Below are 21875 nucleotides of genomic sequence, written 5' to 3'. Positions count from 1 at the left end.
AATGAATAAACACACCTAAAGCTCTGGTCATTCTGACTCTCAGTCAGAGTTTCACAAGGTAGATACTAATTCATAATTTGTATGTGTATTTTCTGTGTCAAAATGTCAAATTAATTCCTGTTTACATTTATACTATAATGAATTAAGTGTCTTCCCCTGGTAATTAGAACAAGTTGTATAATCTGTTAAGGGCAGGAGCACATGATTTCTAAAGTTTGGTAGAGAATTGGTTTTGTAATTAATTATATGGCTGACATTTGACGAGTAATGAGCAGGGTTTAATGCCTACATTTTACAAGCTGTGCTAAAGAATATAAAGGGAAGAAAATCTTGTCAACATACACTTTTAACAAATAAAATGGTAATTTTCATCTTTACAGCTTAAAATTAACATGCTGCTACAATCACTGCCCTTAAACCTACCTCTGTAAGAACACAAGTGTGAGTGAGAAATTCGAGTACACAAGATCCAGAATCCAAGAACATAAGTAGCATATTGAAGGAAACCATCCAAAAATGAAGTTTTACAAGGTTTCAGTCTAGACTTGTTAACATTTCAGTTTTTGAACTGCAAAATGGGAACATTATATTCTGGATAAAACATAAAACAAAAATGTTTAAAATCCTGGAGAAAGGAGGTAATGCAGCTGAGGTATTTGACTGCCACTGAGAACTCCCACAACCCTGTCCAAATTCTTGCAATTAGATATTTAAGTATTTGGAACAGGCCGGGGACAAGAGGATGGCCAAGAGGCAGACTAGAATGCCTCCACTTACTAAGATATTGGCGCTGTTTTAATGATGAATGCCAGCCCTCCAATCCTCACCCCAAAACACACCCCACATACCGTTATCCATCATACTCCCCATTGTACTTCCATGGCCACTCAAGTTCAGTGACATCTCCATACCACATTTGCCCCCTCTATGCCATTTCTGTACCTTCAATTTTCTTCCAAGTGCCACATTTATCTTCTATAACCATTCAACCAGTCTTCCTATGTACAGGCCTCAGGAGCAATGTTCTTAAAATGCACATGAAAACAATAAATGTCTAAGAATCTCATAGAATACTGACTCAAACACATTTTAGAGTGATAAACCTTTGTTAATAAAACTAATTTAAAATATATATCCTCTCTTAGAGTCATAGAGATGTACAGCATGGAAACAGACCCTTTGGTCCAACCCATCCATGCCGACCAGATATCCCAACCCAATCTAGTCCCACCTGCCATCACCAGCCCATATCCCTCCAAACGCTTCCTATTCATATACCCAACCAAATGCCTCTTAAATTTTGCAATTGTACGAGCCTCCACCACTTCCTCTGGCATCTCATTCCATACACGTACCACCCTCTGCGTGAAAAAGTTGCCCCTTAGGTCTCTTTTATATCTTTCCCCTCTCACCCTAAACCTATGCCCTCTAGTTCTGGACTTCCCCACCCCAGGGAAAAGACCTTGTCTATTTGTCCTATCCATGTCCCTCATAATTTTGTAAACCTCTATAAGGTCACCCCTCAGCCTTCAACGCTGCAGAGAAAATAGTCACAGCCTGTTCAGCCTCTCCCGATAGCTCAAATCCTCCAGCCCTGGCAACATCCTTGTAAATCTTTTCTGAACCTTTTCAAGTTTCACAACATCTTTCCAATAGGAAGGAGGCCAAAATTGCATGCCATATTCCAACAGTGGCCTAACCAATGTCCTGTACAGCAGCAATATGACCTCCCAACTTCTGTGCTTAGTACTCTGACCAATAAAGGAAAACATGTCAAATACCTTCTTCACTATCCTATCTACCTGTGACTCCACTTTATGGGGCTATGAACCTGCACTCCAAGGTGTCTTTGTTCAGAAACACTCCCCAGGACCTTACCATTAAGTGTATAGGTCCTGCTAAGATTATACTTACCACACATTAAATACAGGTAGTCCTTTTAAAACTGAATCAAAATGTGAACATAGCACACTACTAACGTAAATGGTCTAAAACTCTTGAAAAGCCAAGCAGTTATAATGGACTCGGCTATAAGAAAGTAACCTTGGGTCAATATAAATAATGAAGCTTGTCTCAGCTTTGTCAGATGCCCTGTCAATTAAAGCAGTCCAGAAGCATGTGGGAGTTCTGAAAGCATTTGAAAGTTTCCTTTGCAGTTGAAAAGACTCTGGGCATTTAAATCACTTAAGTTTATCACATTAGTGGTGGAGGCTGGTACAATTGCAACATTTAAGAGGCATTTGGATGGGTATATGAATAGGAAGGTTTTGGAGGGATACGGGCCAGGTGCTGGCAAGTGGGACTAGATTGAGTTGGGATATCTGGTCGGCATGGACGGGTTGGACCGAAGGGTCTGTTTCCATGCTATACATCTCTATGATTCTATGACTAGAATTGCCAAGCCATGGTTTATTCAGTGCATAATGCATTACAGCCCTTTTCTGTTTTGAGAAGACTAACACAATGGTGATCATTGTAATAGTCAACTTACCTTTACTGGACAGCGCCCTATAATCAGTCACTTACAATACAGTATCTAATTATTGAAACTGAAAAGTTTTCTTTTTGATAGACCTTGAAATACAAAATAAGATTCCAAAACCAGATGACTTCTTGTCTTTCTCTACTTGGTGCTGAAGATCTCCCTTGATTTAACACTTCCATAAGGTACCACAATGTCTTCAAACAAAGCAGGCCTGACTCCAAGTATAGTTGAGAGTCTATAATTCCCAACCCCCCAATAGATTAGGCCGGGTGCAATAGCTGTGGGCCATATCCCAGGGCACAAAATGAGTACAAGTATCCCAGAATTGAGTCTCATCCTCCATTATTAAATAATCCCCTGCCTCTGTCCAATGCAGTCAAACTCATGAAGGTTTAGGCCCTTCCATTTGTAAAGGCCAAACGGATACAGAAACACTTAATATTTTCTGGAAATTTGGGGCAACATCCTAAAATAATGAGAGCAAGAGCCCAAGACCTGAGACGTACTAAAGATTTGGACCCCTCCTCCATATGCAATTGATCCTTTTGAAATTGATTGCCTTTTGGCAGGTCTATTGTGGGTCATACTTAAAGTGCACCACTTTTCAGTAGGTATAGCTTTGACTGGGACAACATGGGTCATTTCTGAAAATACAGCTTGGGAATATGTCAGAAAGGTGGTGGGCAGCAGAATCACCTGCCACTTCTGAAGTAAACTTTGCTGGGCAACATGGAGGAATAGAGATCTGGTAATTTCAGATTCTCCTCAAAATGCAACCTTCATCAATCTATAATTCTGCTAGAGTCAAGATTTCTAGCTGTTTTCAAGGGACTCAAATTTATTAGTAGGATAATCACCATCCACCCCTCCAACCAGCCAAGCAACAATTCCCAAAAACATCTGCAAATATAAAACTGTGTGGAGTTTTACATCTGCTATTGGTGTACAGCCATTTGTACCAACTGATAATTAGTTGTTTTATTGATAGTTAGGTTTCTTGTAAAATTTATGTACTCAGCCCAGCCATTCTCACAATAGTGGATATATGGTATATTAAAACACTTAGTTGCACCTTGGCTCCCAAGTCCCACTGTTCGTAGACTCGCTCACACATAAAATGTTCTTTCCTGTAGCAGCATTTCCAGTGCCCGAGGTTAATTGTGTCTTCTGGTTTTTTTTAGCTGCTAGTTCCAAATTTGAGTCAGTATCATAAATTGTGTAACTTACAGTAAATGATGTTGTTAATGACATTCCAGAAGGCTTATGGGAATCCTGTTGCTTAATGTAACAATCATTGGTGAGAATCTTGCCCACTATATGTTAACATGACAGTTCTATTCAGTGCTGGCTGAGTGATTATATGGGGCATTTTGGCATTTGCCTGGTCTTTATCATACTTACTTTATTCATCCAGTATAGACTACAATACACTGAGCAGGATTCACATGGCACCACTAATGGATTTAGCATGATAATAAATGGACTACCAACTCCCACAAATAACTGCTGTTTCCAGGATTTTATCCGAAAAGAGCCTTTTCAATATTGTTCCCTTGTTTCACGCCCTTAACGTTAATAATTGCCAGAGGTCAGGGAAGATATTGCTTTTTTCATTTTTAATGATGGCAAAGACAGTAGAACGGGGCTTTTAAATATGCAAGTACAAAATTATTGATTCCGTTAGGGAGGGTCTTCTTTTCAGATATTCAAGAATATATATTTTTATTTCAGTGTAAATGACCACTGAGAGGTCATTAAAAACTGGCTGAGCCTGATGTGCAAGCTTTGCTAGAATTGAAAAATCAAGATCGTTATTTATTTTGTCAACGCCTTTAAGGCTTATACTTCGACCCGACGAATGTTTTATTCACTCACTCTGTTTTCCCCTATTGGTGTAAACATTTTTCATTTTACCTACTCATTTCCTTTGATTGAGAAACCACAGAGAACAGATCCTCCATCCATTTGGAGATGCAAGGGTAGGACCCTTAACACCAGTATCTTCAAGTTGATAAATCAGATTGTAATAGATGGCAGAAAACTTGCACAGTGGCTGTGTCATCAGTGATGAAGCTATCTCAGTATAGGCTTGGCCCTTGATAACATTATCATTAATTAGAGCTGTGCTGACCCAGATCTGACAATTGATGCAGGAGGAATTGTGGATCTGCTTACTTGTACACCTTTGGTAGAAGCATTGAAGGCCATGCTACCCTTATCTTTTACATTAGTGGCACCCTCCTGTTCTTCACAACTTTGAGTTGGTTTTCCACCGTCCATACCAGCAGGAAAGTTTCTGACACTCAATTGCATCACCAAGCTAAATACCTCAGCTGGTCTCTCAGCCAGTCTCAATATTAATGTTAAATCTTGTGTTAATAATATGTAGTTCATAACCTAGAGAGGGATAAAATGCTTAAAATGAACTTGCTGGGCATACTTCATTTTGAAATGTACAAAATAACTTTGACGAATATGTGTCATTTGCAAGTTTTAGATTAGATTAGATTCCTACAGTTCAGAAACAGGCCCTTTGGCCCAATTAGTCCACACCAACCCTCCGAAGAGTAACCCACCCAGACCCATTCCCCTACTAATGTACCTATAATTATGGGCAATTTAGCATGGCCAGTTCACCTGACCTGCACATCTTTGGACTGTGGGAGGAAACCAGAGCAAACCCACGCAGACACGGGGAGAATGTGCAAACTCCACGCAGACAGTCGCTTGAGGCTGGAATCGAAGCCGGGTCTGTGGCGCTGTGAGGCAGCAGTGCTAACCACTGAGCCACCATGCTGCCCTGGCATTTCCTTCCAGGAAGACTCTTGGTTTACTTTTGACTTAATGTTTCTAAGCATACATCAGTGACATGGAACCTAGTTTCTCACCAGCCGTTAGCTCCTGTCATTTTCCTTGTATTCTGACAGTAAGTAAAGGCTTGTCACTGGCGAGGTATATTCTGGGAAATTTAAGATCACAGCCTGTTTTTTTTTTGTACATGCGTAACTGAACTGCATGGAAAAATTTGCCTTTTGTATAGAAAATGTGTCACCCACCACAAACATATTCCTTGCGCAATTATCAATCCATGCAGAGAACATAAGCTGTATACAGTTATGAATAATTTTTATATGAAGGAATCATTTCAATATCCACTCATTATTCTTAGCATTACAATGTACTGCCACCACAGTACAGCCACACAGATTACCCTTAAGTGCCTAACATGAGTTACTTTATTATTGATTGCATCATTTCCAACAAATATAACATTTAAACCTGGAAACATTTTAATATCAGGTGTTCTTGCCAGTAACTTATTTCACAGTTTTGAATAATGATATCTCAGAGGGTGCTAATGCTAGGGGAGATGACAGACGTAAGGAAGAACTTGAAAATGAGGATGAAAATGTTAAAATGGAAATGATGCTTAACTAAGAAACAATGTATATCAGGGTGTACAGGGATGATGGGTAACCAGGAGTTGGTGCTTGCTAATATCTCTTGTCACCTGTTGCTGTTACTATTCAAAGGCCTCTAAATTGCCTTTGGACCCAACATACAATGTCCATCTTTGATTTGTTCCTGAGGTTCATTTAAATTCTGTCGATGTGGTCGATCAACTCCGTAGTCTAGAACTTAATGTTTTATAACTAAATCGTCTGACAATATCACATTTGAAACAAATCCATGGTGATAGTATAAAATGACAGTAGTTTTTAAATTAATGCTTGATAGAAAAAATAATAAGCTTCTAAGTAAATGTTTTGTAAAATTTGGTTTCATACTGTTTTCACACAGCTGGGAAACCTCTGAAACTTGGCATTTTCATTAAATTAAAGGAAAAGTCTTGTGAAATGACGTATGGAAGAAGTTAATTGTGGTGAATTGGAGTTTTTGACTTCAGCCAAGAAACTGCGATCTTGCATGCCTATTTAATTAGTGTTCTGATCTCTAACATGTCTTGTGGTCTTATGGTCTCTTGTTTCAGGCAATGGAGAATGTAAAAGAGGTGAATGCCAATGTTATGCTGGCTGGGAAGGTGAAAGCTGTAACTGTTCGTCCTCCCTAATGTCCTGCAGGACAGGACATGGTCAAATCTGCAATGGAAGAGGGACATGTATCTGTGGTAGATGTCATTGCACTGAATCCAGAGCTTCTGGTCATTTGTGCGAGGTTTGCCCAACATGTGAAAGTTCCTGTGAAAACAGCTGGTATGTTTTTGCAATTCATACATTCACATAATTTTTCTGTTTTTACACATTGTTGAGATAGAGTCATAGATTCATACAGCATAGAAACAGACCCTTAGCTGCAACGTGTCCGTGCCAACCAGACATCCCAATCTGAACTAGTCCCATTTGCCAGCATTTGGCCCTTATCACTCTAAATCCTTCCTATTCATATACCCATTCAGCTGATTTTTAAATGTTGTAATTGTACCCACCTCTATCACTTTGTTTGTTCTATAGTTTGTTCTATACGCATACCCTCCTCTACTTGGAAAAAGTCACCTCTCAGATCCCTTACAAATCTCTCGCCTTGCAACTTAAACCTATGCCCTCTAGTTTTGGACTTCCCCACCTTGGAAAAAAGACTTTGGCTAATCATCCTATCCAGTACGGCCCTGGGGAGTGTGGCTGAACAAAGAGACCTTTGGGTGCATAGTTCCTTGAAAGTGGAATCGCTGGCAAATAGGGTGCACGTGTTTGGCACGCTTGCCTTCATTGGTCAGAACATTAAATGTAGGAGGTATACATCATGTTGCAGCTGTACAGATCATTGGTGAGGCCACTTTTGGGATACTGCATACAATTCTGGTTGCCTTTCTATAGGAAAGATGTTGTTAACTTGAGAGGGTACAGAAAAGATTTACAAGGATGTTGCCAGGACTGGAGATTTTGAGTTACAGGGAGAGACTGAATAGACTGGGGCTGCTTTCCCTGGAGCATTGGAGGCTGAGGGGTGACCTTATAGAGGTTTACAAAATCTGTTCAAAAACAGAACAGATATACAAAAAGATGCAACATAATGGAAACTCAAACTCATTGACCATGTGATATGTGTGTAGATAAAAAATAAGGCTGTGGTTAAGTTTAAGTAAAACAACTAATTTATGATGATGATAAATAATGCTCAAACTGCCTATGGAGTCACTTCATGGTAAAATACCATCCAGCTGTACAAACCATTCAATAGTTACACCATCTTGTTGCCCTATTTGTTTGCTTTAACAACAGAACTACTTCCTTTCTAAAACAAACAACAGTTTTGTGTTGAAATAATCATAATTTTGGTAAAGTAAGCTTAGCAATGAAGTGTGTAATGTTAAACAGTGGAACTGAAGGAAATATTTTAGAATAATCAATGCATGTAGAGAATTCAAACAAAGTGCATTTATAAAACTGAAAATTACTACTTTAACCTTTTGTAGAATAAGCTGCTAATGAATCAAAATTATAGCTTCCTTTTTACATTAACATAGATGGTCTTCATTAAAACTTTTTTTTAAAGTTTACCTTTATTGTAAGTCCTGGTGCAATAACTGCCATAAAAATTACTTCTATAATTGTGAGGATGGCAACATGGAGGATCCTATGACACAACATAAGCAGGATGTGTCTATATTTTTATATCAATTCACAGGATGAGGGTATCACTAGCTAGGCCAGCAATTATTGCTCATTCCTAATTGTCCAGAGGTAGTTAAGAGTCAAAGGCATTGGCTGTGGGTCTGGTGTTACATGTAGGCCAGACCAGGTAAGGATGTCAGATTTCCTTTAGTAAAGGACATTAGTGAACTAGATAGGTTTTTTTTCTGACAATCAGCAATGGATTCATGGTCTTCATTAGACTTTTAATTCCAAATTTTTATTGAATTCAAATTCCACCACCAGCCATGGTAGGATTCAAACCTGCATGCCCAGAACATTACCAGGGTCTCTGGGTTAACAACCCTGTGATAATATTGCTACATCTCCCTCTGTGCTTCTAACGCAAGCCAAAATACAAATGTCTGGGTTTATCTGAGCACTTGAAATCTTATCTAGTTATACAAGGTGCCTGCTGATCCTCAGTGCAAACCAACCAGATACAGGTGTGTAAGTCCTAGCTTTCCCTCCTTTGTTGTTGCTGAGTTGAATGGATGAAGGGTCCACGAAGAGCGCTACCATCGTTCATAATTAAAAATCACACAACACCAGGTTATAGTCCAACAGGTTTAATTGGAAGCACTAGCTTTTGGAGCACTGCTTCTTCATCAGGTGGTTGTGGAGTATAAGATCGTAAGACACAGAATTTATAGCAAAAGTTTACAGTGTGATGCAACTGAAATTATATATTGAAAAAGATTGTAACTTCTAAAAACGTTTTGCGACATAGATATGAAAGAACTGAAACCAACATGGCCATTCTAAAAGATAAGAGAGTTAACAAACAGTCCAGGTCTTTTTCAAATCATAACCATCAATCATAGGGGGACTTTTTGCAGAGGAGAAAGTTCCATTTGAAGAAAGGCTAGATGGTTGGTGCAGGTACTCACTCTGTTTTACAGGCCAGGTTTGTGTGTTATCAAGTTTCTCAGTTGCCGAAAAGCAAGTTGGACGTGCAGTGTTAATGCTGTGAGTTGGCTAAATAATGAGGTGCAAATAAGCTTCTCATCCATACGTTAAACTAGCAAAGAAAGTATCAAGTTCTATATTGCAATTTTCAATTGATCCACCATCCACAGCCTTTTGGGGGACCATTTCCAGATTTCCATTACTTTTACATGAAAAAAAGTGTTTCGTCATTCCTAAATTAAACTGCCACAACAACACTGAAGATGCCCCAAATATTATAGCTTCAATCCAAACCACTTTCTACAAAGAGTCCCAAAGTAGATGATAGATATCTCATTTACACATGCAAGCAGCCTCATGCCCATTTAATGAGCAGTCCATGGCAGTTGAACTGGAACTCCCCTTATAAATAAGGACCAAATGTCCATTTCAAAATGTTAAAAAAATTATTAAACAAACACATCTTTGCACCATTCCCTTTAAGCTTTTGGCATGTATGGTGAGCTTTAGTTTTAGGTGAAGATTGGTTAAGGCTCTTATAGTAACAAAATGATATACAAATTTCCCCAGGCATGAATTTGCAAATGTGCTGAAGTGAAATGTATATACCCACAACTATATTAGTGAAAGTTTATGCTTATGTATATGTATCTGACTTATGCTTTCTAGGAAGTGTGTGCAGTGCCATGTGTTAAACTATTGGGCTGTGTATCCTGCCAATTGCACAAAAGCATGTTCTCAAATGGTGTTGGTGGACCAGCTTTCAGGTACCTTTTTTTTTTAAGTTCTATTGTTTCACTTTTTCATGTTATATATTTCACATTTAGAGTTAATACCTGATTTAATATTGTTTAGAATGGAAAAAAATGCTCCAACATCTTTTTACAAGTGCATTACCATGCTTGGGATCTCTGCTTCATACTTAATCATACTTAATGTCCCTGGCCGCCAGCGTTCTCTCTCTCTCTAAAATGTTTACACCAGAAGCAGATTTGGACCCGACAGTAACATTGTTTGCATGTGACGTTGTAAAGGAGCAATATGTTCTTCTCACAAAATGTGATTAGTATCACTATGGAGTAACAATTCAGACAATTCAAGATATATAAACCTGTATAGTATAAACAACACTCCTTTTAGAAAAATGTTTTTTATGCAGGTTTGCTGTCACAAAACAAACTTAAAAATCTCTGTCAGATAGGCAACATGTTGCTTTGAATTTGTTGAACAGTGGTATCAGTGAAGAAACAAAGATAAAAGTCTTTATTTTTAGCAGTGATGAAGTGTGTACAATACTCTCCCTCTGACATCCTGTTAAATTGCCATTTATTTTCCTCCCTTTTGTTCGACTGGTCTAATATTATTCTGTTTACCCCCTGGGTCATGTTGAGGATTCTGATACATATTTAAATATATTATTTCTCTTTTTTCAGAAAATAACATTCATAAAAGCCACGTAACCATTCATATGTCACATTAAATGTTTTCCTTTTAAAATCAATAAAATGTCTGAATAGGTTCTGACAATTCCAGGCACATTTTTATAGCTCCCAGGATATTTTTTTTCTATTCAAGAAATGATGCACATTCCTAACACTAAACATTGTGAAGTGAAAGTGCAATTCTCACAATAAAGCAGTGATCAATGTTTGTTTTTAAATGTAATTGTATTATTTTCATTGATTGCCACAACAGATAATATAGGTGAATGAGATTATTAAAATACAGACCTGTTTGATTTTGTGTATTAGCGCTACTGTCTGACATTCAAAGATGATTTTATTCAGATATTTTGATTGACCTAGAATTTTTTTGAACATTTTGCTTTAACCATAGCAAATGAGTGATAGTCTGTTCTGTTGTTCTCAAGAAAATTGTCACAAAACTGATTTGATTTTGTTTGATACTAACAAATATATTTAGTCATTTCTCTGATTCTAAGTTACTTATACCAAAAGCCCTCCCTTCATTTCTATATCCCATCCTATTTTAAATAGATAATATGTTTGCATAGCTGTAACATGAGCTGTGAATTGGAATTTTAGATGACATTTTGAACATAACTATAAGTAAAATGCTGTTAGTTTCCATCCATCAAAAGCTTTTTAGACCTCCTTTCCTCAAGAAACTCAAAGCAAAGTTAATGGCTAAAGACAGCATTTATTAATCATTACTTCTTTTCATAATGCTGCATTTGACCTTGTTTTGTGTCTTTATTTTTACTGTCAATCATAGGCAAATAAGATACTCAGGAAATGTGAGTGCATGTTCCTATTGCAAGACTTACACATGTCAGTGGAATTTATATATGGGTTGTAATTAGGAGAAAGCTATGTTTTCGATATAATTAATTTTCACTCTAACTTAAACAGTGGGAATTCCTGAAGGCATGATAGCATTGAGAAACGTTTTGTTGACCATGCCATTAACTTGTGTTTTGTTATCAGAATCGGAGGAAGAAAAAGCACAACACTGCATTTTTCAAGCACAAAACAACTGCTTATATAAATTTAAGATGGTAGCAACTGACACTGAAAAAGAATATCTTTATATATTGAGAAACCCAGGTAAGTATTTTACATAATAACATTAAAATATTAAGAAATGTTGCGGCTGAAAAATTCTATTAGCTCCTCAAAGATTATCTTTCCATTACATGAGTTTTAAAAAATAATGAAGCATTGTCACTTTTTTTTGTGGCCTTGCTTCACAGATTATTTCAAATATTGCATATTCTTTGAGTAAGGAAGCTTTGTATATTAATCCTCAATTTAGATTAGATTAGATTAGACTTACAGTGTGGAAACAGGCCCTTCGGCCCAACAAGTCCACACCGACCTGCCGAAGCGCAGCCCACCCATTCCCCTACATTTACCCCTTACCTAACACTACGGGCAATTTAGCATGGCCAATTCACCTGACCCTGCATATCTTTGGACTGTGGGAGGAAACCGGAGCACCCGGAGGAAACCCACGCAGACACGGGGAGAACGTGCAAACTCCACACAGTCAGTCGCCCGAGGTGGGAATTGAACCCGGGTCTCTGGCGCTGTGAGGCAGCAGTGCTAACCACTGTGCCACCGTGATTCGTAATGAGTTTTAATATGCTCCTACTTTTTTGGCTGCTTTGAAACAATCCTGCGGTTTACCTCACCTGTATCTTGATAATAAGGGACATTTTAACACTTCCTTGCCTAGATATTAGCCTACAAGCTGTATTTTCTTTCAAAAAGCTTACTGTTCTTTATACTTGTGGATCAATCTGAATTTCTTTATGCAATTTCTAACATAAAGGATTTTAACTATGTTATACAGTCATTGCATTTAAGAACTAGACATTTATTTGAACCTCATTTCAGACACAAGCCAGCAGTCTCATCTGTCAGAATACCAAGTGGGTGGCAGTGATAGCATTTTTGCATGCTTATTAGGTGACTTCAGAAATCACATGCCATTGTTTGAACCCTTGCTCTGGGTTGCTGCAATGCAAATTAAACCCTGATTTCACCTGACAACTTCCTTGTATAATAAGAATGTGAGATAAAGTGAGATAGCGGCACTGTGGTAATGTTTAGAACAGTAATTCAGAGGCCAGAACTAATGCCAACCATTGTTACATCTGTAAAAGAATAAAAACAGTGGAGGATTCAGGTATCTGCAGTGTAAGATTCAATGAGGAGGCCTTTAGCAGAGATCCCAGCCACTGGCTACAAAGCAATTATGACCCTCCTTCAGGAGTTTTGTGTCAATCAGGCAGGCCTTCCACGAGATCAGGATCTATGGTGATAAATCCCACCCGTCAAGAATTAATGCCCATTCAAATACTGCGGCAGCTCTTTTGCTGAGCAGCATCTGGGAGGGGTGATGACTGCTGCTGGTTCAAGGTTTACGGAATGCCCAGGGTGACGGACCGACAAAAAAAACTGCAGCTGATAGAATCCAAAATAGACAGGCAGGAGGCTGGAAGAACACAGCAAGGAAGGCAGCATCAGGATGGTGGAGAAGTCAATGTTTCAGGTGTAACCCTTCTTCTGGGTGTAGGTGTAGGGGGAGCTGCAGATATAGGGGGAGGCAGGGGCAGAGTGGTAAAGTGGGGATAGGCGAAGACAGGTAGAGGGTTGAAGGTCATACCCTTCTGCCCCTCTCCCTGTGCTAGCTCCTTCAACCAGGCCTCTTTCCAAACACTTGGCCTACATGTTTCCCATCAAAAATTGCAACTGGATCAGCATTGTGAAATGGTGACTATGTGCTGACCTGAAGGTGTTACTTTTTTTTTATAAATCACACTCGCTTATCATTTTTCTCTCCTGAATCCCTGCTGGGAAGGGGATATCTCCTGAGACTTCACTCCCAGGGCAGGTCAGGAGAGGAATGCAGTGGGCCCAGGAAGATGTAATAAAAACATTTGGCTATAATAGCCTCAGCTCAGCACACCCATACGATTGGGACCCTCTCTTTTACAAGCCTAGATATCCAGCTTCGGATCAAACCTGGATCTCGACCTGAGATAAGCAAATTCAGGCGAAGCAAGCAACCTGCAGCAGGACTGGTGTACGGGAGGTTCAGTGATGAAAAGCAGTTGGTAAAAAGGTGAGTGTGGGAGTGATGAAAATCATATGAAAACCCAGATGAAAACCACAGGATGACTTAGATGGCAGAAGAGGCTGCTTCAAAATGGTGCTGATTTGATGAGTATTTATTTAATTACAGTAATAGACATTATATTAATTCATGCATTAGTGATATTTTAAATATTAATCACAGAATGTTTTTAATGTTTTGTTTTTATTATTATTTTGCAGAATACTACCCTAGCCACAATATCGTTGCAATGTTTCTTGTCTTCTCTGTTGGTACAGTTATTACTGGATTATTCATTGTGATGATAATCAGACAAATAATGATGCACTGGAACTCAAATGAAACAAATCATCCTGGAACCAATTGCAAAGTATCTCCTCCTCAAAAGGTAGAACTAATAGGTTATCGATTTGCAAATGGTCAGAAAGTTTAAAACCATTTTGATTATTAATTCATCATGAGGGAAATATACTGGGAAAAACTACTGAAGGTACAAATGTCTTTTGTTTTTCAAGGGAAAAACTTCATTACCTATAGTTAGTTCAGAAACTACAGCATTCAGGCGTGACAAGCCAGAGGAGCTCCATGTGTACATCAACAAAATGCAAGTAATTTCAGAAGCTTGACTTGTAACAAAAATATCAGAAAAATATTACAGGATCCCATCTTTCATGGGTTCCAGACCAAATGATCTGCTCACAAGACTGATATGATGAGAAGGGCATGTTCAATCAATTCAAGCTCACCCATCCAGAAACGACAAGAGTCCCCACTCTTTTTAGTATTACCCAAATGTTTCTGAAGTCAGTCTTGCATTCATGTATCCTATTGGGATGACCTCATTTCAAGTTGTGCTTTCATATTTTTGTGCTATTTCCTATTATCTACATCCATGGGTAGCCCTCTCAAATATTTTCTACCGACCCTGCAAAGATGAACTTCCTCCAGTCTTTCTACATAATTCAGTGGTACCGAGAATTTTATTGAGAAGATTAAATAAATCTGTTTCCTTGTCTGTTTCCCAATTGATGACAATTCCGAAAAGTGTGTGCAAAATGTTATCAAGAATACAGCTAAGTACAAGGTTAACATGAAGTGGTCAAGATCGCACACAGCATCTTGAGCAACAGTACTGTTTTGTTACGGCAATAATCTCAAACAGTTTAAAAACATTTCAGGCTCAAATTAATTGCAATTCAATTTGAATTAACTGAAAATGTTTTCCAAAATAGAACTCTGTCGAGCTATCCTAGAATTTTGCTAATATTTAGTATTTCAACAGAGCATTTTGTATGTTATGTCTTGTACTTACAAGAGCTACCAATCTTGGAACTGAAGAGATAGATGTAAGATAGACCAGCAATGGATGACTCTCTGTGCAATAATGATATTTGTAAGCAAACCACTGGAAATAATTGCATTATTGTTCTGATTTTAGTTGTCACTACTGGGGAACTAAGTTTAATCGAATTCAAAATCATCAACAATACTGCATAGGTACTGAAATCTGTGAAATTATTTTCTCCAAGAAAGATAATACTGTGATGGTCCAATGACTGCTTAGCTTTTGTTTACTGAAGTTAAGAACAAATCTAAGACTGGTAAGGTGTATACTTCTGGATTCCTATTTTTGTGATTATTTATTTTGAAGTTGATAAAATGTTGATGAATGGAATTCAGTGTGTACTGAATCTCTGAAATACAAGTACCAAAACTCTCAACTGGGGTCCACTCCTGCTGGTATAATTAGCCACTTTAATCATCCACATCGTGGTGTAGATGCTGTTGATAATTTTTTCTGGAATTTCCCTGTTTTTTTTGCCAAAGGTACAGTAAACACGTGGAAAAGTCTCTATGGATATTCATCTCTGCATTTTTAAATGTAAACCCAGGATTTTTAAAAGGGATCAAATCAGAAGTAGGGATACCAGATGGTGCCAGCAGCCTCTGTACCAAGTCACTGCTGTGATTCCAACACCGAGCCATTTTGAATGAGGATATCATGGACAGATCCCAGCTGGAAAGTGACTGAGCCAGTTATTGGAAATGGTAGAGCATATTAATCCAACATTCCAGTGCTCCTGGAATTTACAATTTGTAGAATTGATAGCCCATATTGATTGGTTCATTTCTGCATTTCTGGACCAAGCCATCGTAATTGGCTTAGGTGTAGAAGTAGTGGTCGCCAAAAGATCAAGTAAAACAAGCAACCCCCAAAAGGACACATAATTCCCCCACCCCCAAAGTGATGGAGCACTCTCCCTGGCCTTTAATTAGTTGGAGCATTGCAGTGAGTATGGTTAAAGGCTGCCACGTTGACCCAATTGAAAATCCAGCCCATGATCTACAGAGGAACCTCGATTATCTGAACGACACGGGCAGGAAGTATTTTGTTTGGATAATGGAACATTTGGATAATCGAATGCCAGATAACACAGTTTAGCCAAGCATCGGGACCTTGCGGTCATGTTCAGATAATCCGCAAATCTGATAATTGAATGCTGAATAATAGAGGTTCCTCTGTATATCTTTCCATTCACCAATTTTAGAAATATCTAAGTTGTAAAATATACTGTGTATTTTCACAGAAAAAATGTATAATTTTATCCTTAAAAACCACCAACATTGGCTCATTGAACAGTCAATGAAACTATCAAAGATGGTTGTATTTCAACTTCTATAAACTAGGAATTTCAGTACATGATATTATTTTATGAAGTTAGCATTTTTTAAAATTCCTCTGCTGCTTTTATGTTGACATTGATCGTGTAATGTTAAAGTCTAATTTATAGGCTTATGCTTTTGTTTGTGGGAATCCCTTAAAAATGCAATTCAGGCTTTCTCTTACATTAGAACTGCGTAGAATGCAAAGAAAGCTGTTGTCAGCAGTTTCAAATCCATTTTTATTACTCATTTAAGTAAGATAGTCCCTCACTGACACTTCCTATCCTTATTCTAATTTATACGCATCTATTCATACTACACAAGTGCCAGACAATGATCATCTCCAACAAAATAGAAATGAACAATCTTCCCCCATGAGATTCAGCGATGTTACCATTGTTGAATTTTAAATCCTTGAGGATCACCATTGATCAGAAACAAAACTGGACCACCAAATAAACACTGGCAAGCAGAACAGGTCAGAATATGCAGACCTTGCTGCAAGTAACTTTCTGACACCCCAAAACCTGTCCACTATCGATAAAGAACATCAGCATGTGATAGAATACTCTCCACTTGCTTGGATGACAGTTCCATTAACATTTAAGAAACTTTGATAGCATCCAGAGCAAGGGAACACACTTAATTGACACTACAATCACCATTTTGAATATTCAGTCCCTCCACTAACTGCACACTGTGTCTGCAGTGTTTATCATAGAAAAGAGACACTGCAATTCCATCAACATCACTTTACAAACTCTGAACCTCTGTCTGGAAGAACATGGGAAGCAAGTGCATTTGCGCACCACCAATTAATATTTTTTTTAAATCTAGCATTAAAAATGCTCTGTAATTCTGTGCCCATCAGTTTATTTTAAGAGAAAGAGTAGACTTAAACTTTCAGTAGCGGCTCTAAACAATTGGTCATGAGTCAGCCAGCATATGCATCCCACCCAACTTTCCTTTCCTACAAACTGCTATTGTTTTGCTTTAACTGAAATGCTCAGATTTAATTTTAAGGGAATAGTGGGCGGCACGGTGGCACAGTGATTAGCACTGCTGCCTAACAGTGTCAGGGACCCAGGTTCAATTCCCGCCTCAGGTGATTGACTGTGTGGAGTTTGCACATTCTCCCAGTGTCTGCGTGGGTTTCCTCCCACAGTCCAAAAATGTGCAGGTTAGGTGAATTGGCCATGCTAAATTGTCAGTAGTGTTAGGTGCAGGGGTAAATGTAGGGAATGGGTCTTGGTGGGTGCGCTTTGGCAGGTCGGTGTGGACTTGTTGGGCAGAAGGGCCTGTTTCCACACTGTGTAAGTAATCTAAATAAATATTTAGAAACTTGCAATTCTCATCACAGGGGCGTGCTAGATCAATTTTGAGCCTTATTAAAAAGCATTTAATTAGTAACATTTGGAAACATGAGTTGGCAGCGTTTACCTCTTCCATGTGCAAGTATATATCTGTCGATATTTGTACGTGTTTATGTATGTATTTTTTTCTTTTCCTGTAGAACTGTGAGTAATTCTAAGATGCACTGATGACAGTCTAGCCATAAAATAATGTTATCACAACCTTCAGCTGTATAATTTATCTAAATGAATGATCCATCAAGACAGGGAGATGTTCTTCTGAATCAAAAATGAAGAGAAGTTTTGAAGAATTGATAAAGTCAATATTAATATAAAATCAAGGATCTGTGGATGCTGGAAATATGAAAAAAAAACAGAATATGCTGGAGAAGCTCAGCAGGACTTAACAGGATGTTAATTTCTTTTTACTCTGTACAGATGTTGAGTTTCTCCAGCATTCTCTGTTTTTGAGTAAATGTTTTGTTCATTATTATATGGCAACATGCTTCCTGCAGTGGATTATTCAATTGTTGTTCATTCCCAGCATTTATTGCACATGCTGTGATGTATTACTGATATTTGTCAATGTTTTATGTTTGAATATAAAAATCATGGTTGCCCAAATCAGCAGCCAAGCACTTAACCCTTGCATTATTACTCTCCCTGTGCCATTTTAGCTTTAGCAGTCACTTGTTTAAAATAAAAAATTATTGCTATTGGAATGTTGTCCAGATGAATGTCAAATGATACATGAAGTGTTTGTTAACTAATACTGCAAAGAGTAATATCTGGATATGTGTTCTCATATATGCAGTACCTTCTGACAGTTGAGAGAGAAATAGTGTGATTTTACAAAGTAAAGCCCTAAAGCTTGAGTCAAATGGGCCTGGAACACTTAGCATTAATAACAAGAATTCATGTTCCCTGACAAGAAGTGAAAAGCATTAATATCATCAAAGTTATGTTATGATATCTCTTCAGTTTACAAGTTGCTTTATTAAGACTGTGTTTCTTCCTAGCAAAGCAACATGCTATTTTCTTGTTTCTTACCTGTATCGTTATCTTTCATACCTTTTAATAAGTGCATTGATACTACTGATGCAATTGAATAAGGCACAAAATGTGGAATAACAGAAAATAGATTGAGGGCAACTGTTGGAGAATAATTATCGATGAAGTTTGTTTTACAATAATATTTAATGTTCAATTATTTTACAGTTTTTCTGCTATGAAGTTATTTGGTTAACACTGTGCACTTTAGAAAACAATGTAATTAGCAATTGAGTACAACTGTTAAAATTTTTCACATTAAATACAAAAATTGGCCAATGGTTTTAGATGTCAATCCAATTTCTAAAAGAATCCAAACTTGCACTAACAATTAAAAAGATTTTTTATTTATTATGATTTATGGTTATAGTAGTTTAAATGCTCATTTAATGTCTTATCTTGAGTCATTCTGTTAATTTATTGGATTTCTTTGTATTAGAGATAATATTTTTAGGTTTACTTTTGATCTTGTAAAAAGTTGTGTTGCAAATGTTTAATAAAACCATATTAATAGTTCATTTATCTTAAGATGTTGTTTAAGCAAAATCTTACTAAATGGTTTATTCTTTCTGTTTGTCATCATGGAGATAGATATATCTTTCACAGTTGCTGCTAATGACTCATCACATACAGTTAATCTAAAAGAAAAACTGCAAGATTCCCTAATCAATTCTATGTGCAGAATAAGTGAACCATGACCTCTTAACAAGGGCCGGTTGAGTGAGATAGAGAGTGATTGGATGTTGTGGGGGGGAGGGGGAGGGGAGGTGTTGGAAGTGAGGTTGTGCTCTGATGAATGCAGGGTGCCTGGGATTGAGGAGCTCCACATTTTGTTCACCACAACGTCACACATGGTTAAATCTACCAGCCTAACAATGAGTGCAGGTCTTTCTTTTGCTGCCCATTAAGTGGAATGGTGACAGGTTGAATTGAGCCACAGATGGTCTACCTGATGCGTGTTCAACAGTCCATAAATCTTGGACTACTGTCAAAGGACACAACTCCTTCATTAGTGAGGCCACCTAACAGTTTTTCTGTTTGTGTGTGGGTGGCATGTATTCAGCCCACATTCATATCAGATATCAAATCTGAGAAGACTAGATTAATAAAGCATTTCTTTTATTAATTATTACTGGGTAGCTACTGAGCTGGGCTATCCTTACAATGTACTTGCTTTTGAATAAACCAGTCTGGTTGCTTAAACAATGAACCTAGCATTGAATATGTACAATTTTGTAGCATTGTGGTTTTATATTTGTTTGAGTAGCATTGTTGTAATATGACATAGTTTTAACCTACATTTAGAATAAAAAAAATTAAGATTGTGTGGCTCAGTTTTTTTTTCAAACAGTTTTGTAAATACCTCACCAAAAGTGTGAATGGTGTGCATAGATATAAAGTTTACAAAATACTATTACTTAAATATTTAATTGTTATGTTGTTAATAAATAAAAAGACATGGAGAGCCAGACTTAATAAGGAAATACCTGTATTAGGTCAGATGTCAATAAGAAGTGTCGTGGAGTATCTGAAAGAAGAAAGATGAGGTAGAGAGGAAGAGAGGTGTAGGGAGGGAACTCTAGGGCTTGAGGCTGAGGTAATTGAAGGCATACATCCTAATGGTGAAGCAATTAGAATTGGGAATGTGCAAGAAGATGAAGAGCAACACATTTCTCTGAGGACGTAGGCTGGACTATATCATAGGCGTAGGGAGGGGTAAGGTCATTGGAGAGATTTGAAAGCAAGCAGGCAGATTTCAAAGGCTGGGGGCGAGTGTCACTTAGCAAGTACTGGCATGATGAGTGATTTGGACAATCTGCAGGTTTAAATGAAGCCAGCAGAGTTTTGGATGAGTTCCAATGCACAGAGACAGGAATGTTGAAAGTCAACCAGGTGTATGTTGCAATAGTCAAGTCTAAAGGGAATAAAGACACAAATGAAGATTTCAGCAGTAGATAAATTGAAGCACAGGTAGAAGTTAGTGTTAATTATAATAAGAATGAGGTCAGAAGCTCAACCCAGTGTCAAATGTAACACCAAGATTGCAGTTAGATTGGCTTGATGCACGGAGAGGAATGGGATTAGTGACTAAATGTTTAGAACAGGGACTGAAACAATTGCTTCAATAATTCCCAGTATATACTTGGAGGAAATTTCTCCTCTTCCAGTACTTGATGTTGGATAAGCAGTGTCATAATTTAGCAAAAGTAGAGAAGGCAATTAAAGTGCAGGAGAGGTAGACCTGAATGTTACCAATATACATTTTGCTAGCAACAACTTTCAAAAAATAGACAAGTTTCCCAAATGACCAAGAGAAATGCTAAACTACAAGATTTGATGTCTTATGACTTCTACTGTAAGAAACACATCTAAATCTGCATAAATTAAACATTAGTTAATGGAGTGTTGTGAGCTGGCTTTTCCATATAACAATTAGCATTTTATTGAAAATATGGTTAAGGTAACAAAGATAAGGTTTCATGGAGTTGAGATGAATTCAGAAAGCGTGTGGAGGAAGACAGGAGAGAAACTAGAGGATCTATTTAATATTCAGCTGTAACCAAAGCAATTTAAAAACCAATATTAAAGTTCTATTCAATATAGGTTCCACAGGTTGCATTTTTGTAAATTGAAGAGATTCTGGGAGGGATCTTATAGTGCAGTGGTAGTATCTCTATCCTGAATCAAGGTTCATGTCTTACCTGCTCTTGAGGTGTTTAATGACTGAAACAGTGTCTAGTCCATTGTGGTTGCTGTTGCAGGGGTTTTACCTGAATGCTCGTAAAGCCAATTCCAAGAAGGAGGTTAGCATCTGTTTAAAAATCTTCCCAGTGAATCTGAAGGATACAGTAGAGGCATTGCTGATTAGATTTCTCTCGCACTCTGATGTGTCAGACCCAGTCTCACTGCAGTACAGTAATTTACAGTAGGACACTGGGACCTATATCCTCAAAAAACATGCAACACGTTTGGCTCTGCTACAAAGGAGAAGAGCGAAAAGTGTAGAAATACAGTAATCATAAGGATTCAGTTTTAAGGGGAATAGATATGCATAGATACTCCAGGATGGTATGTCACCTCTCTGATGCTAGGGTCAACGATATCTTGAAGCAGGTAAAGGACATCTTGGGGGAGACGGTGAGCAGCCAGTGGTCATGGTATTCACATTGGTGTTCACAATAT

At 37.9% G+C, this 21875-nt stretch overlaps 1 protein-coding gene across 5 annotated transcripts in view; it reads left to right on the top strand.

Moving 5' to 3' along the window:
- The window catches only part of itgb8 (integrin, beta 8), a 105978-nt gene extending 85992 nt beyond the window's left edge, over positions 1-19986 (top strand). For 2 of the 5 annotated variants that reach the window (XM_072575340.1, XM_072575337.1), the window contains 5 exons: positions 6477-6699; positions 9715-9812; positions 11493-11612; positions 13848-14014; positions 14142-19986. In XM_072575340.1, coding sequence (XP_072431441.1) covers positions 6477-6699; positions 9715-9812; positions 11493-11612; positions 13848-14014; positions 14142-14252 — 719 coding nt within the window. In that variant the 3' untranslated portion in view covers positions 14253-19986. Of the gene's footprint in view, positions 1-6476; positions 6700-9714; positions 9813-11492; positions 11613-13514; positions 13636-13847; positions 14015-14141 lie in introns of those variants that run through there. The other 3 variants (XR_011961301.1, XM_072575338.1, XM_072575339.1) reach the window with 3 other exon arrangements.
- Positions 19987-21875: the final 1889 nt, after the last annotated feature.

This window comes from Chiloscyllium punctatum, chromosome 8, assembly GCF_047496795.1.
Source record: "Chiloscyllium punctatum isolate Juve2018m chromosome 8, sChiPun1.3, whole genome shotgun sequence".
NCBI lineage: Eukaryota > Metazoa > Chordata > Chondrichthyes > Orectolobiformes > Hemiscylliidae > Chiloscyllium > Chiloscyllium punctatum.
Note: the sequence above shows the minus strand (reverse complement) of the source record. Positions and strands in the feature narration are given on the sequence as shown.